This window comes from Melopsittacus undulatus, chromosome 5, assembly GCF_012275295.1.
Source record: "Melopsittacus undulatus isolate bMelUnd1 chromosome 5, bMelUnd1.mat.Z, whole genome shotgun sequence".
Lineage (NCBI taxonomy): Eukaryota > Metazoa > Chordata > Aves > Psittaciformes > Psittaculidae > Melopsittacus > Melopsittacus undulatus.
In genome coordinates, this window is record NC_047531.1 from 44,645,393 (window position 1) to 44,668,770 (window position 23,378).

Below are 23,378 nucleotides of genomic sequence, written 5' to 3' on the forward strand. Positions count from 1 at the left end.
AACAGCAAGGATTATCCAAAACTAAACTTCCCATTAAGAAGGCACTATGGATGATGATATGGCTTACGAATACACAGCCCAAGAACACAGAGATAACTCACGTTTGAGGTTGTGATGGGTCATCTCCTAGAGAAACACTCTCCCCTTGGATTTCATTGAAGCACTTCTCACAGAAATGATACCTGTCAGCAAGAAGGTCATATTTGGATGAACTACTCCATCCATACAACAAAACCCAAGTCAAGCAATGGAGCCACCAATCCCAGCAGGCCAAGGGACAGGAGTAGAGAGCAGGAGAGGAGGTCATCAGTGGCAACAAGGCTATTCACTGATGCAGACTTATGGGGCCCACATTGGTTGGTTTGGGGACTTTTCAGAGTTTGGGGTTTTTTTTTGTGCAATCAGAGCCAAGTGCAGACAATGGAAAGCATGAAAGAGAAATAACACACACAAAGAAACTGGGGTTTGCAGGATAAAACAAAAAACATAGAAGCAGGACTTCATGATCTTAAAGGTCTTTTCTAAACTAGCTGATTCCATGACAAGAAAACACAAAGCAGAAAGCCGAGGCAAAGCACAGATTAGCATTAAATCTCTCAAATGGGCTCACAAGCAGCAAATGATTAAAGCAAATTAAACAAGAAAATTCCATTTTAGCATACCCATACCCTCTTCATTTTAATAATCCATGCCACGTACAGCAAAGGATTAAAAATGAGAAAGGGGAAAGAGCAGAAGGAATGAAAAACTGCTACTCTGACTTGTATGTCAGCACAGCAGTTCTGTTGGAAGAGAAGCAGGAGATTGGTGGAAGAGGGGTAGTCTTCCAACTTATATGTGTAAATGCTAGGAGACCACATTCTCCCCCAGTTGAAACAGAAAGCTAAACATCAGAAGCCTCAGGAACAATAAAACGTGTCCTTGAAAATCTTACAGACATTATAGGACAGTCGAACTGCGTGTTAACTGAATACCTAATATTAACTACACACATAACACTCTACAATGACACGATTCTGCCACAGCCTGGTCTGAGTGTAGAACAGTCCAGGCATCAGCACAGCAAGCATCACAGAGAAAGGTTTCTTTCATACTTGAACAGAATAACCATTAATTCAAGACTCTACCCCAGCCCTCAAAAATGTTCTAAAACTGTAGCCTCTCCATTACTAAGGCGTATTAATTGAGTGCACAAAACATCTAAAAATAGAAAGAAACAAAAGAAAATTCAAACATCTTTATTATAAAGCCACACAAACCAACACTATAGCAGCTGTTATGCTACAAAGACAGGTCTCTCAACCCTCTCATTTTTCATCTGAGATACTGCAGAGAACAGTACTTTTGAAATCATATGTTTTGGTTTAATATATATGTGTGTATACAGTATCATTTACAAGTCACATGTATGTACCTGTTATAGTGCAAACATTCCCTTCTAATGTTTGAACACATGTAAAGCACATCACATTTGTGAGTAACAATCTTTTGGTCTACCTAGTGCTTGCACAGAGGTAAGTGTAAGTGGAAGACACACAAATGAAAAGCTCTACATTACAGAAGTCTAAGAGGACAATAGTTATTATGGGATACTATAAGCTTATTTTCTTATTATTATTTTCTACTCCTAAAAACCTTCATTCACTGCTATAAACCTTTATGAAGCCTAAGGTGGTCAAGACTCAACTTCTGTAGCTCTTCAGTTGTTTTCACCCGATCAGGTGCTTTGGTAAACTACAACTCTTGCAAAACATTCTCGGCTTTCAGGTAAAAGCCTTAGTGGGTTTGTTGTTCTGTGTATTTTTGTTTAAGATGTTGGAAAGAATTAAGAGCGGGAACTAAATTCATGGAGGTGACAGTCTGGAGGTAACCAAAACCTAACGGGTGCATTCTGGTGACAGGATACAGGACTGTTAAAGCATGTATTTCCCTGCTTCTTTCTGCCTCGCTTCCCCAGTTGGCAGAGATGCCTGGCACAAAACCTTCCTTCAGAAGTCAAATTAAGTTTAAATCCTTTAATAAACCCCAAGTAAGATGTGAAAATAATAATAAAAGAATTCAAAATAGCTGTAGAAGTGACAGCATTTTACAGAGCTGCTGACAGTTACTGCGAGACAACTCCCTTAAGGAACCTTCAGGAAAAAAGCAAGCAATCAATCTGCTGAAGATCTGAATACACAGAAATAAGTTTTGCTCCTCAGTGTTAATGTAGTGAGAAAAACAAAGACTTGCCAAGTATAATATGTATTATGAGCACATACTTGCTGCATAGCTTACTCTGTGTTCTGCATGAAAAATACTGCTGCATAACAGGAAGTAAAGGCAACAGACTTGTGGATAACTGAAGAAATCTTAACTAACAGCAGGATAAAAATTTACTAAAACATCACATTACTGCAAGCAAAAGGAGGAAGAGCGAAGGCTGCAGTGAAATTTTGCAGAAAGAAATCATTAACACAAGGTAAACTATTCAATCTACACTTTCAGCAAATTATCTTAAAACACAAAGCCATACAGATATTAAGAGGGTGTATATGTAAATACATTCATGCCTTTAACAGATTGATTGCAGCATGCACAAAATCATACCGAGTCAGTTTTCCTTACCTGTTCTGGTAACTGTAGTAAGTGGCATCTCGAGGGATTGTGCATAGTTGTTTGCCATAGCAACACAAAGTCTGTGGTGAGAACTCCAACTGCAAAGAGGAATGGGTTGTCTTAGTATTTATACATGGTTTCATTTGCTCTCCAAATGAAGGCAAGTGTGACACAGACAACTATCATTTCCACCTTATTCTGCACACAGATCTCACAGTAAATCAAGTGTATGAAGTGCTAGTCATAAAAAGAATATTCAGTGGGCTGTTTCACTCAACCCTTCTCCAAAGATGAAAAATGTATCAAAACAAGACAATGGATGTAGACAGTCTCAAAATACAGTGAAACACTTCTGCAATAACAAAACCACATCTGTTTAACTTAAAAAAAAAAATCAAAATTTGAATCAAAAATACCCCTTCAATTACCGACTTTCCCCTCCTCCAAGGGCTTATACACAAATAGACGATGTAAACACCAGACAGAATATCCATAAACCCCTCAAAATTGGGTTACTCATGTTTGCTAAAACCTGGTAAACTCTCAAAATTTTTGACACACCAAAAGTACTACAAACTACAACTGCCGTATTTTTTCCCCCTTCAATACCAGGAAGCAAACAGCAGACTAATATTAATTTTCTTACCTTTCTTCCACAGCAATAACCAAGGCTCTGCATAACTGGGTCAATTTCTTGCTCAAACACCTCAGCCAGTTTGGAACAGTACTTGTATACCCGGGATGTTTTGCGGTTATACAACCAGGCATTATTGAACATGAGCCAGATGTCATCTACATATTGCCAGGGTTCCTGATACTGTCCTGTGTCCAGCTTCCTCTTGATAGTAGAAAGATCCATGGGGTTCTTCACTATATCAAAATAATCCTGCAAGAATATGCAGTGTATCAAAACACCACTATAGAGCCACGTTGTGACATGAAAGCATGTGCATTCTCAGCATATAAATTCATCTCCAGTACATCAAGAAAAACAGGTTCCTCCCTGACTTGATTGTCAAACTGCTTGTGACACACGGTGTGTGTAACACCGTATCACTCCCCAATGCTTTCTTTTCTTATTCCTTTATTTCTCAGGTGTTATTGCTCTTCCAATCCCAATGAAATATAGCCACTCTCATTTTAATCACTGAAACAAGTATGACAAAAAGTAGTAAACGGCAATTTTTTTGCAGCCTGTAAGCTGAGGTTATGCACAAGAGCATTAATAGAATGTGAACATCTTTAGTAGATCAGACAACCTAATAAAAAATAAATAACTATCAGATGATGAAAGATACCATGTTTCCTCTAAAGAATGCCTTTTCCCAGTCCTCACCCTGATCAGTTATGGGACCACTTCTCCTACAAAAGTTCTTGGAACATGACAGCCAACTGAGAACTTGTTAAAGGATATCAGCAATATTTATGCATGCTTACAATACAACAGACCTTGAATTTCTGCAGTATTTATCCTAACAAAACAAAGACAAAAAACAATCCACAAAACAATACAAAAAAGAACCTTTCAGACAGAAAAAAAAACAAACAAACCAACATTTCCCAAAGCAGCCAAGTAGGACTTCTATGTATAGATACTTGAATATATAGTAAACTTGTGTGGTCAATCCAGAGAGGTTTCTTTAAGTGGCCTTGATCAGCTTAATTTCCCACAAATTCAGCTAAGCTTTATGTATGATGAGAAACACCTACAGAATTCAGCAACAGAAATATCACAACATGAAGCAACATCCATAAAAAGCCCACACAGCACTGGAGATCTGGGGATCTGTTGGTAAGCACTTTAATGTATGGCATACCTGCTTATTTATCACAAGGAACACAGAACCAAACAAACTTCGGAAAAACACCCCCAAAACTTTCCTAAGCCAGACATCACATGTTCCACTGCCTGAACTAAACCCCTTCAAGTGTATCAATAGATGTTAACAAGATAGTCTTAAGCTATTCTCAAATGGGTATGCCATCATATAGTAGTTTTGAATTAAAGCCAGCAAAGTATCTTGCTAAGATACTCACAGGAATTCCCAGTAGTTGGGGATCCACAGGCTGTCGAAATGGAAGAGACTCTGGATCCTGACGGTAAAGTGCCTCCAGTGTTGGCATAAGTGCCTGCCGCAACTCTTCTGGCTTGAAAACTTTAAAAAACAATCAACATTAGAAGGACAGCAGAAACAGCTGTAAGGAAAAAACACACTGGAAAATGTGGGCTCTGTGGAAAATAAAACAAACCTACAGACAATGCGTTTAAGGTATGAGCATGCCTTGTTTGTCCTCTGCGCTACAGAGTTCTGAGAAGGATATTAAAATGATCACCTGGACACAAGGAGCTGGCCAAAATATTACAGAGAATCTTGGTTTTATCATAGGAAGACACTGCTATGTTTAATGAAGCCAGTTTACACATCAGGTACAGCCCCTCTCTGAGGTCCCAAGAAAATCCTGTTCAGAAATTCTGTAACTGAAGTATTTCAAATCCTATTGTATTGGCAATTTTACTAAGGCTTACAGTCCAGTACTAAAGCCTTACAGACCTTGTCCATAGTCAATTACAAGCACATGTACTATTAGGTATTTTGGTCCAAAAGCTGCAATCCATACAAGTCTACTGAGTACCAATAAAGAAAGTGCAGGGTTTCTTTATCCCCTAAGATTTTTCTAGGGAGGGAGATGCAATGATTTTCAGTCAAAACTCTTTCTGCTTACTTTTTTTCTTGGACTGCCCAGCTGCTGGAGAAGACTGAGTAGCTGGAGTAGTAGGTCTTTCTTCCCCCTCTGGTATTTCAGTCTTCACTTCAGATTTCTTCTCATCTTGCTCCATTGGTTCTGGTTTACATTCCTCCACGACTGGTTCTGCTTTAACCTGAAAAGCAGTTTGGAGCCTGTCACTCAGTCTCTTGTGAAGTCACCCATCCACATTTCCACCCTTTAAACCATCCTGTCCACCACTTTTTCCCAGAATTAAGGGTATCTACTTTGTAGTCACTTGCCTATAACTTGAGCAGAAGTACTAGAACAAATCTTTAAACACTGCCATGCTAGCAGTGATAACTGTTAACCAGTTTTGAGCTGCAAGCAGACACAGGTATACATCCAGCTCTTCAGACAGGTCTGACAGTCTCTCATACACTGTGGCTGCCAGGATGACACTACTGGGTAGCCACACTCCTAGCCATCCCCAGTGACAAGTTGTCAAAGCCTAGTAAAGCAGCTAATCATGTACATCCAGAATCACAGAATCATTTAGGTTGGAAAACACTTTTAAGATCATCAAGTCCAACTGTTACCCCAGGACTGCCAAGTCCACCACCAAACCATGCCACTAACCACCACATCTACACAACTTTAAAATACCTCCACCAGGGATGGTGACTACACGACTTGCCTGGTCAGCCTGTTCCAATGCCTGAAAACCCTTTTGGGGAAGAAATGTTTCTTAACATCCAATCTAAACCTCCCCTGCTGCAACTTGAAGCCATTTCCTCTCATCCTAATATCTGCTATTCTAACACTTAACAACCACAAATAACATCTGACAGACTGACCAGAGTGCCCTTGCACATTGGCATTTAGCAAAAAGCCTCACAGCTGCAACCACATTATCATGGTCTTTTCTGCTTCTACCACCATTTCAGCAGAAAACAGAGATCCTTATTTAGGAAGAACTAGAGGAAGACAATAATTAAAACAGCAGCAGCAGGTAGCACCTACTCAGGTGAACTCTAGAAGGAATGGCTTGAACAGAGAAAGCATCTGGCAGTACTAGGTATTCTACCCAACAACTGGCTGACAATCTCACCTCAGATTTTTCCTCCATTTGCAGCTCTGTTTGTTCTGGTTCCCCTTCATCTGTTTTAATTTCCATTTTTACTTCCTGCAATGGTGGCTGCTGCTGCTCTGGTACAGTCTGCTGAGAGTTCACCTCTGTGCTGCTGGTAGATGGGGGGTTGGATACCTGCCCATCAATGCTTACAGCTGGCTGTGAAAGCTGAAGGAACAACAACACATACATTACACACAGGCTTCTAATAAACTTAAGCCTTCTTTCTCTAATCTGCCTTTTACCTGTGCTATGTTTCCACCAAGTTTAAATGCACTTTAGTCCTTCTACTTCCTTCACCTGAAGAACACACTGCTGCACAACTCCAGTTATCGAAAAACGTGCAACAGAAACATGCACTGGAAGGTCTTAATATACAGAAAGTTACATATCGTTTCCATATTATATGCCATCACTACGCATATGCAGAAGTAACTAAAGACCTCATACATATTTCAAAGTAAATTTCAGAACATGCACTGTAATTCTGAAAAATACTCCCTCTCTGGAAACACCAGACAATCTATAGACTTGACTCAATTAAAAAACTATTACTTCCCAGTTGCAGAATACCCCATATTTTGATATTAAACATGCCAGGAGATACCTCCATTATCACAGTCACAAAAATAGAAGACCAACTAAAAATTAAACCTTGAAAATGTGCAGGGGAAAGCACAGTTAAAATATTTCCTTACAGGTGTTGTGGGGTGCTGAGGCTGCAGTGGTGCTGTTGGTGTGGGAACAGATGCAGTCGTGCTTTGCTGTGACAAGGGCTGCTGCTGTTGCTCTGCAGACGGTGTAACTGGAACTGGTGGCTGAACTTGTGGAGGCAGCTGTGCCTGTGGAGGTGTTGGAGTCTGCCTTTGAGGGGGGTGCATAGTTTGTGACTGTGGTCCAGGAGGCATTGCCTGAGGAGTAGGTGTGGGGGCAGCGGGAGCAGCTGCTGCTGCCTGCTGTTGCTGTGATCCCAAGCCTGGGGGTGTATGGTGAGGTGTTGGGGTTCGGCTAGGTACTGGTGAAGGAGAATTTCGGTGTATGGGAGGCTGTGGAAGAGGTGGACAGTGAATATGGCTCCCCTGAGAACCTGGAGCCATTGCAGGAGAATTCACAGGACAGGAAGTGCTGGTCATTTGTGCCTGTGGAAAAACAAGACAAGTACACATTTGCAATGACTTGAAATAGAAAAAGTCAGAGAAATTACTGTCAAATGGCTGCTTTCCCACTGTTACAGCATACTTTAAAAAATGTGACAAACTAATCTGTTTTGTTTTAAAAAACTCTATTTCAAAAGGAGAAATGCTCTATTAGATTAATTTTGCTCCACAAACAGAAAGCCAATTTATTTACTCAGGTCAAAGAGATGTTTCAATAGAATAACTTCTACTTCTTGGTATATTTAAAGAATGGCACACCTACACCCCCAGATCACAAACCACTTCTCTCTGAAGCTGCAGATTTGTACATCCTGAATGAGACAATGCACCACAGCAAAAATAATCGCTTTCAAATACACTTAGCATGCCCATGCCCCCACCCCAAAACTAGAAACTGAATTTATCATCAGAAATATGTACAGCTGCAACTACACCATTACAAGATTACAAAAGAAAAAAAAAAGTATCGGTCAAGGAAAAAAGCTGTCACTCCACAAGAATCTTGCCTGCAAACTAGGAAGAAGCATCAACGAGAAGCAAACTGATGTTCCCTATTTCTTCCTGGCCTGAAAGGTTCTTGCTGAAAAGGGAGAGGGAAAGGACAGAAAGGAAACTGCTAGACTGCAGGTTCAGATCTTCAGAAGTGACAACCCTCCTGTCCCCCACAGCTAGCAACATACATTGGTCCTGGATAGACACGCCTTTTTAGTACTCAGTCGACCATCTCTTAATTTTTCAGCCTTTACTGCTTTGCTTTTCAACAAGCAATGCTTAACTACTGCATTCTACATAACAATTTCTTCTTTCCTCTGTAAAAAGAAACTTAGAAATATTCCCTTGTCACACTTAAACTTAAGCCTGAGAACAAGCCAAAAATGTTTTCTCTTCCCATTCCCAGTGATACATCAGGAAAATGCAGTGTCTCAATAAATGAATTTAGTTGACTACAATTCCAAAAGCATATTGAGAAAATAAGTTGTTCTCCACTACAAACCGAACAATGAAACGTGTACCAGTGACACCACTTCCAGAAATCAGAAGCTTACTTGAGAAACTGGTGTCTGATTGCCAGGCTGAGTCATAGGCATGCTTGCTGTGTTCATTCCCGGGGAAGAAGCAGGGAACTGGGTCTGTTGTAGAAACTGATTCTGACCAGAAGGCTGGCCAACTCCTGGTTGCTGCATGCGTGAAGGAAATCCCATCTGTTGGAAAAGAAGCGACGTCATATCACAGAGTGTGCATATAACTCCATAACGTTTTACACAAAACATTTATCTTGTTGCAGAAGTTCATGCTTGCCACTTATCTATAGAATACAATATGGAAAGTCTGCTTACAGCTCCTCTCAAAAAACAGGTATTATGATGATTTCCCTTGTAAACTAAGAAAAAAGATACTGATTTAAGTTTGGAACTGCAGTTTAAGATTAATTTTCATTCCTTTTGCTAGGGATGCAACAGCACAAAAATAACCTTCAATTTTTAGGCAGTATTTTACTATCCAGATATAAAGCCTTACCATAGTTCAAACAAATCTTTCAGAAGAGATGCAAGAGGAGGAATCCAAAGGGTCAAAAGAAGGAAGAAATAATACTTGATTCTTTACATTCTATTTATTTACCTATGAAAACTACAGCCAACAGAAGCAAACCTGTGAGCTCACCACCCTGGGCAGAGGGAACACTCACTGACCTGGTTCATGGCCCCAGCCTGGCTTAGCTGTCCAGGGTGCTGAAGAGGAGGGGTTTGCCGGGGTCCCATTGGTGACAGCTGCATGTTCATCTGGCCAAACTGATTCATTCCTGTGCATTCATGCAAAAAAAAAAACCCAAACCACTTATAAACAAAGGAGGCTTAAATTCTCCTTAGGGCACCATTCAACATTTGGTGAAGAAATGCTGTTAACTTCCTCGGAATTTTGTTTTCTATCAACCAGTTTTCTAACATGCAATAGTACTATAAGGAAAATAATTTTCTGGCAACCAGTTACACGGCATAATTTTAAATATAAGGTGTCCAAGGTACCATACTCCTCCAGAATACAGACCAATTTCTCCCCCCCCCGCAAAAGATCTGTTTCCATTAACTGTTATTCAGTTGTCAGCACCTATAATAAATGCTCGGAGCAATGTAGTGATATTCTAGCAGCTCCAGCCAATGAGCCAGCTTCATTTGGAGCTTGGCTCAGATGCCTCTATACAAATGCCCATAGCATGAGGAACAAACAAGAGGAATTAGAGATGTGGGCACATATACAGGGCTATGATATAACAGGCATCACAGAAAAATGGTGGGATGGCTCCTTTGACTGGAGTACTGGAATGGAAGGTTACAGGCTTTTTTTAAAAGACAGGCCCAGTAGGAGGGGAGGGGGAGTTGCTGTTTATGTCAGTGATAGGCTGGAGAGTATGGAACTCTGTCTGGGGACAGGTGATCAGTTAACAGAAACTTTGTGGGTCAGGGTTAAGGGGAAATCAGTGATGGGACACAATACTGTGGGGATATGTTACAGACTGCCTGATCAAGAGGAACCTCTGGATGAGGAACTCTACAGACAAATAGGAAAAGCCTCACGCTCACAAGCCCTTGTTCTCATGAGGGACTTCAACCACCCTTATATCTGTTGGAGCGAGGGTTTGGCCCAGCACAAGCAATCCAGGAGGTTCCTTGATTGTGTGGAAGACAACTTCCTTCTGCAAGCAATAAAGGAGCCGACAAGGAGAGGTACCCTGCTTGACCTCCTGCTCACCAAGAGGGAAGGGCTCGTTGGAAATGTGATGCTCCAGGGAAGTCTTGGATGCAGTGATCACGAGATGGTTGAATACGAAGTCCTCAGGACAGTGAGAATAACGTGCAGAAAGCTCACTGCTTGGACTTCAAGAGAGCAGAATTTGGCTTCTTCAGGAACCTGCTTAGAAGGGTTCCATGCAATACAGCCCTAGAGGGCAGGGGGGCCGAAGACTCTTGGTTAATATTCAAGGATCACCTGCTACAAGCTTAGGAGTGTTGCATCCGAACTAGAAGGAAGGTGCAGCAGGAGGGTCAGGAGACCTCCTATGGATGGGTAAAAAGCTGCTGAGAAAAATCAACAGGAAAAAAGAAGCATACAAAAGGTGGAAACAAGGACAGGTGGCCTGGGATGAATACAGGGATGTTGTCCGGGAAGTTAGGGACCGGGTTAGGAAAGCTAAGGCCCAGTTAGAGCTAAACTTGGCCAGGGATGTTAAAGATAACAGGAAGGGATTTTATAGGTCTGTAGCAGCTAAAAAACAGACTAGGGACAACGCAGGCCACCTACGGAAGCTTTTGGGAGAACTGGCTACACAGGACTTGGAGAAGGCTGAGGTTCTGAATGACTTCTCTGCAAAGGCTCTGACCCCACCACCCAAGTCTTGGAAGGCAGACGCAGGGACTGTGAAAACCTAGACCTTAGGCCCACTGTACGAGAGGACCTGGTTCAAGACTATCTTAAGAACCTGAACGTGTACAAGTCCATGGGACCTGATGAAATCCACCCATGGGTCCTGAAGGAGCTGGCAAATGAAGTTGCTGAGCCACTGGCCATCATACTCGAAAAATCATGGCAGTCAGGTGAAGCTCCTGATGACTGGAAAAAGGGAAATATAACCCCCATTTTCAAGAAGGGGAAAATGGATGATGATCCAGGGAATTACAGACCAGTCAGTCTCACCTCTGTGCCTGGCAAAATCTTTGGAGCAGATTCTCCTGGAAGGCATGCTAGGGCACATGAGAAACAACAAGGTGCTTGGTGACAGCCAGCATGGCTTCACTAAGGGGAAATCCTGCCTGATCAATTTGGTGGCCTTCTGTGATGGGGCTACGGAAACGATGGACAGGGGTGGAGCAGTTGATGTCATCTACCTGGACTTGTGCAAAGTGTTTGACACTGTCCCACACGACATCCTTGTCTCTAAATTGGAGAGACATCAATTTGATAGGTGGACCACTTGGTGGATAAAGAACTGGCTGGATGGCCGCATGCAAAGAGTTGAGGTCAATGGTTCAATGTCCGGCTGGAAACCAGTAACAAGTGGTGCCCCTCAGGGATTGGTGTTGGGACCGGTCTTGTTCAACATCTTTGTCAGTGACATGGACAGGGGGATTGGGTGCGCCCTCAGCAAGTTTGCTGATGACACCAAGCAGTGTGGTGCAGTTGATAATGCTGGAGGGAAGGAATGCCATCCAGAAGGACCTTGACACGCTTGTGAGGTGGGCGGATGCCAACCTCATGAAGTTTAACCATGCCAAGTACAAGGTCCTATACGGGGGTCGGAGCAATCCCAGGCACAGCTACAGGCTGGGCAAAAAGGAAATTCAGAGCAGCCCTGTGGAGAAGGATTTGGGGGTGTTGGTTGATGAGAAAATGAACATGAGCTGGCTGCAGTGTGCACTCACAGCCCAGAAAGCCAACTGTATTCTGGGCTGCATCAAAAGAAGTGTGACCAGCAGGTCAAAGGAGGTGATCCTGCCCCTCTACTCTGCTCTCGTGAGACCTCACTTGGAGTATCGTGTGCAGTTCTGGTGTCCTCAACATAAAAAGGACGTGGAACTGTTGGAAAAAGTCCAGAGGAGGGCCATGAGGATGATCAGGGGACTGGAGCACCTCCCATATGAAGACAGGCTGAGAAAGTTGGGGCTGTTCAGTGTGGAGAAGAGAAGGCTGTGTGGAGACCTCATAGCAGCATTCCAGGATCTGAAGGGGGCCTACAGGGATGCTGGGACTGTAGTGATAGGACAAGGGGTAATGGGTTGAAACCTAAACAGCAGAGGTTTAGATTGGATATAAGGAAGAAATTCTTTACTGTCAGGGTGCTGAGGTACTGGAATGGGTTGCCCAGGGAGGTGGTGAATGCTCCATCTCTGGCAGTGTTCAAGGCGAAGTTGGATGAAGCCTTGGGTGATATGGTTTAGTGTGAGGTGTCCCTGCCCATGTCAGGGGGATTGGAACTAGATAATCTTAAGGTCCTTTCCAACCCTAACTATTCTATGATTCTATCAAAGCTTTGAAGTTTGAGAACTATTGAAGTACATGACTTTTAACTAGAAGTGTCACTGCTTAAGATCAACTTTCTACAGAAAGTTGTGTTATCTTAATTACGTATTAGAAATTCACTCACTGAATCCCAGACTCTTCACTTAAGTGCTTTGTATGTTGGCTACAATACTTCTCGAATATGTAACAAAGGTTCTGCCCCTTCCTTATAAGTAATATGTCTCACCATCTTCCCTTTGCCACCATGTCCTCATCTAAGCTGGCTCTAAGTGCACCATGTTTGATTGACCCTGTTTAACCAATCTATGTTCACACAATCAAATGTCAAAAGTACAGAGTTCTTTAATTAATCAAGCAAGCAGCTAACATGCAGCTCAAATTCACAAAATCATGAAATGCTACCCAAATTGGTTTTTTTTTACATATATAATATAGTTATATGAGTATTATACAATATAGATCGCTATTTTCTCAATCAAATGGGAAAACTGCAGGTGAAGCAAGGGCTATAACACTTCAGCAGGAGTTGCTCAATTCCAAAATTCCTTCAAAAATCACAGTAGCTAATGTTCTTCAAATATTTACCTGGCTGTGCCTGCATGCGATTCATCATCTGGTTTGGCACATTGGCACGTATCAGGGTTGGGTCAGGAAGAGGACCATCTGGATAAAAAAAAAATAAATAAAAAAAATAAAAAGATACTGGAATGAGATCATGACATTCAGAAGCCCACCAGGTTTTATCCAGCAAACATACATAAAACTTCTTATGTAAAGCAAACAAGCAATAACTTACATTACCTGTTTTAAGTTACCCAAGTAAAAATATTCTAGATACTTGACAGCCTAGAGCACCTTGTCCCTTCCTATTGTTAAGGAGACATTCTACTCTTTAGCAGCATGATAGTTTTAACCATTAACTCCTCTACAATTTTATCCTAATATACAAATATATGGTTAGCAGAGAGGAAAAAAAAAAACAAAACCAAATGAAAACCCAAACAAAAGAAAACCAAGCTGTTTAGCATTAGGAAGGACAAGTCAAGTAACAGAACTACTGCAAAATACAAGACAGCTGCACAGGGGAAAGAAGTAAAAATGTGGTTTTCACTGCATGCTTGAAAGGCCACTTGTCCAAAAAATCCCAGATGTGTCACAGAACAAGCACTATCTAAACTTCTAAACAGTGAAAGATATAAATACCTAAGTATGTCAATCATACTCCCTTAGCAACAACAGTAATAGTAGTGATCATTTTAAAACCAAACTAAATATTATGAAAATACGTATCTTACAGTAACTGAAGTTATCTTTAAACCAATTCATTCTAGGAGCGAACGTAATGAGACTGAACCTCTACAGTCTTAAGGATGCGACTTAATCTCCACTCCCTCCACCCTCAAAGTAAGTGTAATGGTTTACAATTCTTTCATTTGTTCAGAAGACTAAATGCTTTTACATAATTTATGATCACTAACTAAAACATAAGCAAAGAGCTTGCAAATACTTCAGAACAAAGAGAGAAAAGTTCTGTTTAACTCTGACAAAGCTAGGTGCCTGTGAAACAAGGGCAAAATGATCACTAGCTTACTAAAATGACACTACAGGATTCCCCTGCACCAGGGAGTCATAACTGCTCTTACTTGCAGACATCCCAGGCTGGGGCTGCCCCATGTTTGGCCCTTGATTCATGGGAGCCTGTGGCATGCCTGGAGCATTTGGGATCATGTTCTGCTTCTGCAGCCTGGTTCTTCGTTTCTCCTCCAGCTCCTTTTGTATCTTATAGATCTTCTCTGCTAGCAAGTGATAGTACTCTGCCTGTTGGGAAGAAAAAAAGTCAGGATGGAGATGACACACTAAGTAAAGGCAAAAGCCACAGTAATTCAAGCTTGCTAAACAACCTCACACACACATTTTGGCTTGGGTGGGAGTGGCTCTCCTTTTACAGGGGCTGCCAGGCAGACAGGAGGGCAAAAAGGGGGCACTGCTGGCAACCATTAAGCCAACACAAGACATTCCTTGTGTCCAGCACTTCTCTGGGAGAATCACAGTGAAGAGCTTCATGCTGCCTTCAGGGGACCCAGAGAAGTCTCAGGCACAGCAGACCCCGACAGGCATCACCCCCACTCCAGGCATTTCCTCAGACTGGGAGTCTCATGTGGGCTTTCACTCTTCCTCCCCAGTCACTATGGGCTGGGGGAGACACACACACAACTGGATGGCAGAGGATGGCATCTTACCCTGCTGTTTGCTGATTCATACATATCACCTTCCACTTTCCGAGCATATGCCACCAGATTCTCCATACGCCGATCCTTCAGTGCTGCAGGATCAGGAGTAGGAAATATGGCTTGAACCCTGAAAGAAAAAAGCACAAAAAAGATAACGGGACACAAGTCCAGACAGGGATGCAGAACTAACCCCAGTGATCTGAACACAGAGCAGCAAGCAAATCTTCTGACAGACTATAGCATTGCTACTGCTCCCAGGGGACACTACCGCTGTGTTGATGGCATGAGCACACAGTGGGACACTTCCAATACAGCAGCCCCAAACCAGCAGATGCACTCCATCTTTCAGGCTTCTGCTTTTCCTTTTCAGGTACCCTGACAAAACCCGTTCCCTGGTGCCCTAATTTTTGCTAACACCTCTGATGGCAATTCTTTGAGCAATCAGTCATTTAAACTAAACCACAACACCCTTCTCATGCACCCTGACAAGATGCAGTCCCTGGCCCCCTAGTTTTGGAAGCCAGGCTTCCTCCTGCCACACACGTACACCTCAGAGGCGGCAACTCACTTAACAGGGGATTGTTTTGATGTTAGCTACTCACAGTTTATGAACAAGGTGGTTTCGGAGATCCTGAGTAATGTCTTCATGCCACTGCTTTCGAATTCCAGTATTGGATGGTTGAGCTGTTGGCATGGCTCCCAAACTGGCAACATTGGTGCTTTCACTCATCATGGGGCTTCAAAAACAGAGCAAGAATTGAGGGCAGAAGTCTAGCCCAAGCTTAGTCATCTTACAGTCATAGCCTCTTTTAGAATAATGTTAAGACAAAGTGCCAGTTCAACCATTCATTAATCAATGGACAAACTCTGCAGAAATAGCTGCACAGACACCAAAACAACACCATGAATGAGTACATGCTGTGCTACCCAAGGATTTGGAAAGCTCCAACAAAAGCTCCAGAATCCAAACGGAGAGATAGCCATCAATGGCATTTACCCCACCGCTTATGCAACAAGTGCTATGAGATCAAACCAAAATCGCTGGGGTACAAAGAATAATTCAACTTACTTTTGAGAATTCATCGTTGAATGTAACATTGAGTCAGGCAGCAGATTAGGAGCTTGAACCCCAACTCCTCCATTCACTCCCATTGGATTTGCACCTAGAAAACAGAAGTATCCTTAAATGGATATCCCATTTACTGTGCAAAATCAGTAATTGCTCAACAATAACAAGGGTCTAGACTGGCAAGTACTTTGACTTCTCTGAAGTGAGTTTAATTACCCACTGCTCTCTCTACTATCTTCCTTCTACAAACTTAAGATAAGTCTGAGACACAACACTGGTGACTTCCAAGCGAAGCATGACATCACACCACTGTTCTTGCACATAGAATGGTTGGATTTGGATGGGAACTTAAAGATCACCTAATTCCACTATCTTACTGTACTTCTCAACAAGCAAGCAATTTCAATTTGCTGCAAACGTTATGACCAGAGTCCTTTCCTGTGATACCTCAACTGAAAATGCAGCAGTACCAACCACTTCAGGTTTTTTGTTTTGAAGCAGTTGGGTTTTTTTTGTCATTCAGAGGTTTAGGATGTATACTCACAAAGGCTTTAAAAACCATCAGCTATCACCTACATCTGACAAGGTCCACTCTCACCCATTCCATAATCCAGGATCCTATAACCAACACCAATGTTTGTACTAGGAAGGAAAACCTGACAATCCTTTGCAGAAAAACTTTTAGTAATTTGTTATGTAACAAAATCAATTTTTCTGAATCAGAGCAGATCTCAATCACCATAAAAGAGTGCCTATTTTCTTCACACACTACAGTTAAGACCTAAAAAATGGGGAAAAAATAAGCATATTTCTGCCTGGAGCTCCTGAATATATCATTTTGTGAGGTTGAGAGTAGCCTGAATGCCATTACCAAGCTTCACACATATTAAGGACACCTAAACCCCCCAGAATCTGTATTTCAAGCAAAATTTGACACCATATACAGGACAAAACCACTGAAATTAAGTATATCAAGCCTAATACAAGCCTCTGGTATCACAACCAAGTGCTTAACAGCCTTTTTATAAATCTGCCTCCAGCCTCCCTTCCCTTAGTCACTTTCTTCTCCTTCCCAAATTCATTTTGTCCTTTGACAGCAAGCTGATGGAAAAGACAACTGTCAACTTTTGCCTTAACTCTCCCTTTTCAAACTGCCAAACCCAACCATTTGTTTGATCTACTTAGGACTGCCTCTTTTCACACTGCAGTCCTCACTAAATCCTGCCATTTCCCCTAAACTAGCCCTGTTGTCATGTAGGCCATGACAACATAAACCTTGTAATTACTCTTACCTGCTGCAATTCTTTCCTTAGCCACCCTCTCCTAATAATGAAACAACAGTCAAAAGTCTACACTCTCTATGCTTGTCCTTTCTACATTAAGATTCAGTTCTCCACTTTTCAGGAGCTTTTCAACCCCATTTTCTTATCAGTGCTACAAGGAGCACGCAATGAGAATGCAGAAGCCAAACCCTGAATCTATAAATAAAATATTTTAAAACTCCACACAAGAACCATTTTCTTCAGAAAAGGGATGACATTTTGCAATGAACTACCCATGCAGTTTACAGTTATGTACATCCACATGACAGGATGCAGAGAAAGTGTTATTTACTCCTTTTTATTTTTAAAATAAACATTACTTATTTTAAAAACAGCTGTAAAATGCCGGAGTCTGAGTGACAAGGAAGTACACTTGAATACAGGCATTCCAACACATGGATTTCCAATTAAAAACTCTTAAAAAGCCCTAAACTTGCATTACAGTACTGTCACAAAGCCACTAAGCAACATTAAATAAAATGCTTTTGAAAACTGGTTCACAAACACCCAAACTCTAATCATCTTTCTGAAGAAAATACTTTTTCCAGAGAACATCTCCAAGAGAAGATATCTGGTCCCTCTAATGTTCCTGTTCCACTCTGCAGCTTGCTATACCAAATCTAAAATACTGCAAAGCCATGCTTTTTGCAAATCAACTAGCAGTATATTAAGCTAGTAGGTTAAAAAAAATCTGCATTAGATAACAGGACAGGAAAGTTGCCGTAGTTTGTATTTTAACACAGATAAACTTACTCATAGGATTCATAGGGCGCAGACCCTGGGGTGTCTGTCCTTGTTGCTGATTCTTCACTTGAGCCTGGGGCTGTGTCTGCATCTGGTTCCCTTGATAGGTCAGTCCAAGGGCTGCATAGGCTCTCTCAATGGAGCTGGGGTCTATCTGACTGGTAGTGTTTATGCTGGGTGTTGTCTGCTGCCCCACACCCACAGAGCCAGTATTTGCAAGTCCTACTGCAGCTCCACCCAGCAGCGCTGGAAGAAACGTACCAGTATCAAGTGAGTAAGGACAGCAGGAGGTAGCCCAAAGACATCCACAGGAACAGGAAGAGAACTTAAGGAGTATACTAGATAACTAAACCATCTCCTTCTAGGTATGTGCAGAGGCCAGATCTGTAAACCTAGCATGAAACAGGGAGACAAGTTTTGACCCAACCAGTCATTCCAACAACATGCTATTTTCCCTTTGAGCTGCTGAGAGGAAATCCCACTCAAGTAACTAGGACACCTGTGTTTGCTTCAAACTGAAAACAGAAGCACACCACGACACAGAGGCTAAAGGCAGAAGGGTACATACAGCTCTTCACCAGTCACTATAATGTTTGGTTTTGGTGGGGTTTTCTTTTAGTTTTCTTAAAAGAAATAGCTCACATTAGTCACGAGAAGAGCCCAAAATAACACAAAGGATGGAGAAAACAACAAAACCAACAAAAAAACCCTCCAAACTAAACCACCATATAGGTAACAATGACAAAAGTCATGCCAAAGATTTTAGCAGAAAGACCAAAAAAGACACAACAAGAGAAGGGGGAAGAGACATCTGATACAAACAAAGGATGAAGACAGAACCAAACATCATCAGGGCTGAAATGACACAACAGTGTGTGTATATGCACGCCTATCTGTCCCAGCATCTGGCCAGCTGCAAGAGATGGTAGTAAAAAGCCAATCATGCAGTTGAAAGATCTTGACTTGTTCACCCCTAACACTCTCCTACTAGGAAAATCCAATAAAGTTATAGCTCTTCCATAGACACTAGCTATCAGACAGAAGAACATTCTGTAACTCTAAAAGCAAGAAGAAAATTGTATTACACATTCCTAGATAACAAGGGCATCACCACTACCATCTGGGTGCAAGAAAGTTTAATTCCAAATATGCATTTTATGGTTTATCCAATACATGGAATTCCCCAGCAGACTTACATTGTTGATTTCTTTTGTCCCCAGCATTTTTGAGAGGCAAACATACAGGACAGTCATGTCGTGTGCAATTCTTCCAGTGCGAGATGATTTGTCGGGAAGATGCACAATGTGCCACTGAGAAAGGGAGAAGAATGAAAAGCTTTACTATCAAGTATCTTCACATGGTGCATACAAACTAGGTAAGGAGCAACCATTTCTCTCAGTGAATGCATATACATAGTGTGAAGTGTCCCAGCCCATGGCAGGGGGGGTTGGAACTAGATGATCTTAAGGTCCTTTCCAATCCTAACTATTCTATGATTCTATGATTAACACAGGTCAGTACAGTATTACTTGAAATAGCTCTGAAAATGTAGCTAATTTCTTTAAGTACTATTGGCTCAAATAAAGGTTACTTCAAAGACCTATGTCACATACCCCAGCCTATGGCTTGAAGTACACCACTATATACATCAGGCAGACTGTACCAAGCAATTGAGATGCCAATAGGCACAACCCAAATAAGCCTAGGCTACCAAAAACGTATCATGCATTTTTCCTCAGCTGCTAAGACAGACTAAGAGTTCAGCGCCAGTAGCAGCTTAATTCCTGGCTAGTTACTGCTTGAAATTTGTCTCTTCCACTTAAGAGAAACAAGTAGACTACTCCTTGCTGCTTTGAGCCTACCCTTATCAGAATGCAGCATCCAAAGGTACAGCAACGAGTTACAGAGTTAAGCAAAAGCTCTTTACTCATCTCTCTACACCTAGAGATGAGTGCTCTCATCTCTAACTTGCCTGAACTTTAGAGGTTCAGAAGTTGTTTATGATTTCCATTCTTAAGGGGAGAAATAGCTTAAAAAAAATTGTACTTCCCAAGCCACCCACTAGTTTTCCATCTCCTTTGAGAAGATGCCCTTCTCATTCTGCAAATGATGACTGCATCTATATAACCACTCCTCCACTTACCCTGGCAAGATTTGCCAGCCTGACAATGTGTCATATGGTTCAGGACATTCTTCATGGTTCGGCAGTGAGGGAGGTTGCACTGTCGCACTTCCCCGTTGGCCTGTTCTCGCCGCTGACACTTGTGAGCATGCAGGAGGAGAACTAGTTGCTGCTGAATAAGTTTCCGTTTTTCTGGATCTGCTGTTGGTGCTCCAGAACCCATTCCTTGAGAAGCTGCTGGCCCCATCCCAGCTTGCTGAACTTGAGGAGCCTGCTGCTGGCCCTGGAGAAAAGGAAGTTCCCAGAAATAAATCTATGTTTGAAAATTATTCATTTAGCAATGACAAACAGCAGCAAAAACAAAAGGAGAATTGAAGCAGAGAAACAACTACCACATTCTGCAATTAAGGGAATAGCCCACCTATCTGTAGCTCTGGATGACTCATTAACTACACCCCTTAGCAACAGTCCTGGCAATTCTCTCGCCAGTCACAATTTCCTCCCCATATCACCATCCTAGTCCCAGCTCTTGGCTTATCAAAGAGTAGCAGAACTTAGCACATGCTGACAGGTTAATCTGCAGTGCTAGACCAACCAGAAAATATTAATAGCACTTAGACCTCAAATCTCCTCCTCATTTTGGAGGCTAGGAAGTTGCATCCACATTTCCTGCATTAAGGGAAGAAGACACCTTTTAGAGTGAATAGTTTTCCCTTTCAGTATAAGGTGCCTCAATTTGACTATTCCTAGAAAAGGAGAATGACAGGGAAGTTCTGGGAAACTTTTTCCATCAGAAAACTTGCATGTAGGCATTCAAAACAAGTACCTCCTAGTCTCTGCTAGAGATGAAACACAGCTTCAGGATAATATACATGCCACAGAACTAATGTCAAGTATGACAACATCTAGTACTAATTCTGTTTACTTCTTCAGACTTCTTTGTATTTCTTCCAGGAGACATTTGAGGAGTACTTTGCAAAGGACAGAGGCTGGGGGACTCTGTGTTGCTTGTATCACTTCAGTTCAACAGCTTTCAGTTTTTAACAGACTCTTCACAGAGGGCTTTAGAGGATGTTTCTGGAGATACCCAAATTTTTAGAGCTCAGCTACTTGCATTTGTAAACCCCAGTTCTCCCATAGCATTTCAATACTAGTATTAACCTTTCCATTTACAAGGAGACTACCTATTACTCAGTCCCTTCAGGTTTTCTGTGTGTTCTGATATTCTACCTGCCTTGTTTGCAGCCTGTCATTCTAAACAGTAACTGAAATAGCAGCAACTTCTCACTCCTAGGTTCAGCTGGGGTTCTGAACAGCAAATTTTGGCTGCTGTTTTATCAGTTCATATAACCAACTGGTTTGAAGACTTCCAGTGTTTCATGCTCAAATAAAAAAAAAATTAAACTCATAGAATTGAGTTCTTTAATTCCAAGCTACAACTTACCTGGAAATGGTTTTTCAGCAACATTGAAAAGTCAAGAGACTAACCACCCTCCCAGAGGAGGGGACTGGGGGGGAGGGAGGGTAGGCATGGAATTTGAAGCAAGAAGAAACATAAGGTGTATTTCGGAATGTGAATTTGTTTCACAAATTACAAAAGCCCCACATGTATGTAGGGGATAAAAAGGGAGGACATGTTGCATGTACACCCCTAACCAATTTAAACTTCTAAAATGAGACAAACACAATCAGCCACGAGCATTAAGCTCAAGCTAGGGAATCTAATGTTCAGGCCTGTCATTTTTAAGCTTGAACCATCCACTATTCGCCATCCACTTTTCCCACTTCTTTTCCCTTCCTTAAGCCCTGCTTCAATACAGTGTGAGGGGAAAAGGGGAGGCACAGGGCTACTACAGCAACAATTGCCAAGAAACATCCAGCATCAGGACTGTTTGTGTTCATGTAATTCAGAACAGAAATAAACACACAACTGGGGCTTCTAAGCACTATCATTTCTGTTTGAGAAGGGATACTTCTCTCTCCAAAAATCAGTGAGTACAAAGAGCAAAACAAGCCTCAAAACAAAGCTACACTGAGAAGGGGCCCAACAGAGTAACTTCAAGAGAAGGCATGGGAGAGGAAAACAGAGGTGCCCAAAGAGGTGGCAAATCTCACTTCAGCCAAGGAGCTTAATTTATTTTTCTCTGCTAACAGGGTTTGAACAGTAAAGAATGGAGGTCCAGCTTCTCCAAAAGAAAAAGTACAACTCAGGTTTCTCCTTCAGATCAGCCCCTTCAAGAGTTAAGCAAATGAATTATGGATAGATTCAGAGCACGCAATTCACACTGGGTATGACAGCTGCAAAAACTCATAACATGGCAAGAGCAGAGCATATTGCTCCATTTTAAGTCTACTACAACATTTTCTGGAGACATCTTTCATTCTACTTACCATGTTAGGCATTCCTGCCCCAGGAACTGGCTTCTTGTCCATTGGAAACTGTGGTAAGCTATTCTGCAGTGCAGCGCTATTCTGCAGTGCAGCTTTATTCTGCATCTGAGGCCCAAGTCCACTGGCTCCAAGCTGCTGCCCAGTATTCTGACTATATGGCTGGCCGTAAGGGCTGGGATTGCTCATCATTCCCATCTAGGAATTAAAATGGTAAAATGTTCAAGTAAGACAGCTGAAATTCACAATGTGAAAGGCAAATGAATACTTCAGAGAAGCAAGAAGGATCACAGCCGTGAAGCAGCTGCAATGCAATACTGATCCACATGCTTCCCTGTTCCTCCATGTGCATATATTTAACTGATCACACAACATCAACTTCTCAACCAGACAGCTCCTGTAAACACAGTGAAACCAACTTACTGAACTTCAAGGTCAGACTGGTCAAATTGGCCCGATTATTTCTTCTTATAAAGATTTTGTGCAACAAATTTCTCATTTCAGCTTTCCCAACCACAAATTTGTTCCATGGGCTATGTACCTCACAAGTCTGAGATAATTTCTCTGCTCCCAGCACCTCCACATGAAGACAAATACCACCTTCATTCGTATCAGCAAGGTTTATCCCCAAAACCATCCTACCCAACTGTCAGCACTCCCACAGCTCCTCTTCAGACAGCTGTAACAATGCATGTGTGTATACAATCTTTTTCTATTTAAGAATATACCATAGGCATAGATAAAACCACACAGTCACAGTACCCATTTGCAGTGAGCGGTACTAGAGGTCAAAAGGAGATGTTTGTAGACAAAACAAATCTACCGAACCATTCATCCATAGCGGATATAGATTTCTATATCATATAAACTATATGTATATTGAACAGGCCTTCTAG

At 41.9% G+C, this 23,378-nt stretch overlaps 1 protein-coding gene across 2 annotated transcripts in view; it reads right to left on the reverse strand.

Moving 5' to 3' along the window:
• The window catches only part of EP300 (E1A binding protein p300), a 65,928-nt gene that overhangs the window by 16,739 nt on the left and 25,811 nt on the right, over positions 1-23,378 (reverse strand). For both annotated transcript variants that reach the window (XM_031049891.2, XM_034063285.1), the window contains 18 exons: positions 22,486-22,680; positions 20,116-20,377; positions 19,169-19,282; positions 17,982-18,218; positions 15,907-16,000; positions 15,440-15,574; positions 14,847-14,964; positions 14,250-14,424; positions 13,192-13,269; positions 9,285-9,394; positions 8,640-8,795; positions 7,135-7,575; positions 6,416-6,604; positions 5,323-5,479; positions 4,636-4,754; positions 3,245-3,484; positions 2,608-2,696; positions 102-182 (listed from right to left, as the gene is read on the reverse strand). In XM_031049891.2, the coding sequence (XP_030905751.2) occupies positions 102-182; positions 2,608-2,696; positions 3,245-3,484; positions 4,636-4,754; positions 5,323-5,479; positions 6,416-6,604; positions 7,135-7,575; positions 8,640-8,795; positions 9,285-9,394; positions 13,192-13,269; positions 14,250-14,424; positions 14,847-14,964; positions 15,440-15,574; positions 15,907-16,000; positions 17,982-18,218; positions 19,169-19,282; positions 20,116-20,377; positions 22,486-22,680 (2,990 nt within the window). The remainder of the gene's footprint in view (positions 1-101; positions 183-2,607; positions 2,697-3,244; positions 3,485-4,635; positions 4,755-5,322; positions 5,480-6,415; positions 6,605-7,134; positions 7,576-8,639; positions 8,796-9,284; positions 9,395-13,191; positions 13,270-14,249; positions 14,425-14,846; positions 14,965-15,439; positions 15,575-15,906; positions 16,001-17,981; positions 18,219-19,168; positions 19,283-20,115; positions 20,378-22,485; positions 22,681-23,378) is intronic.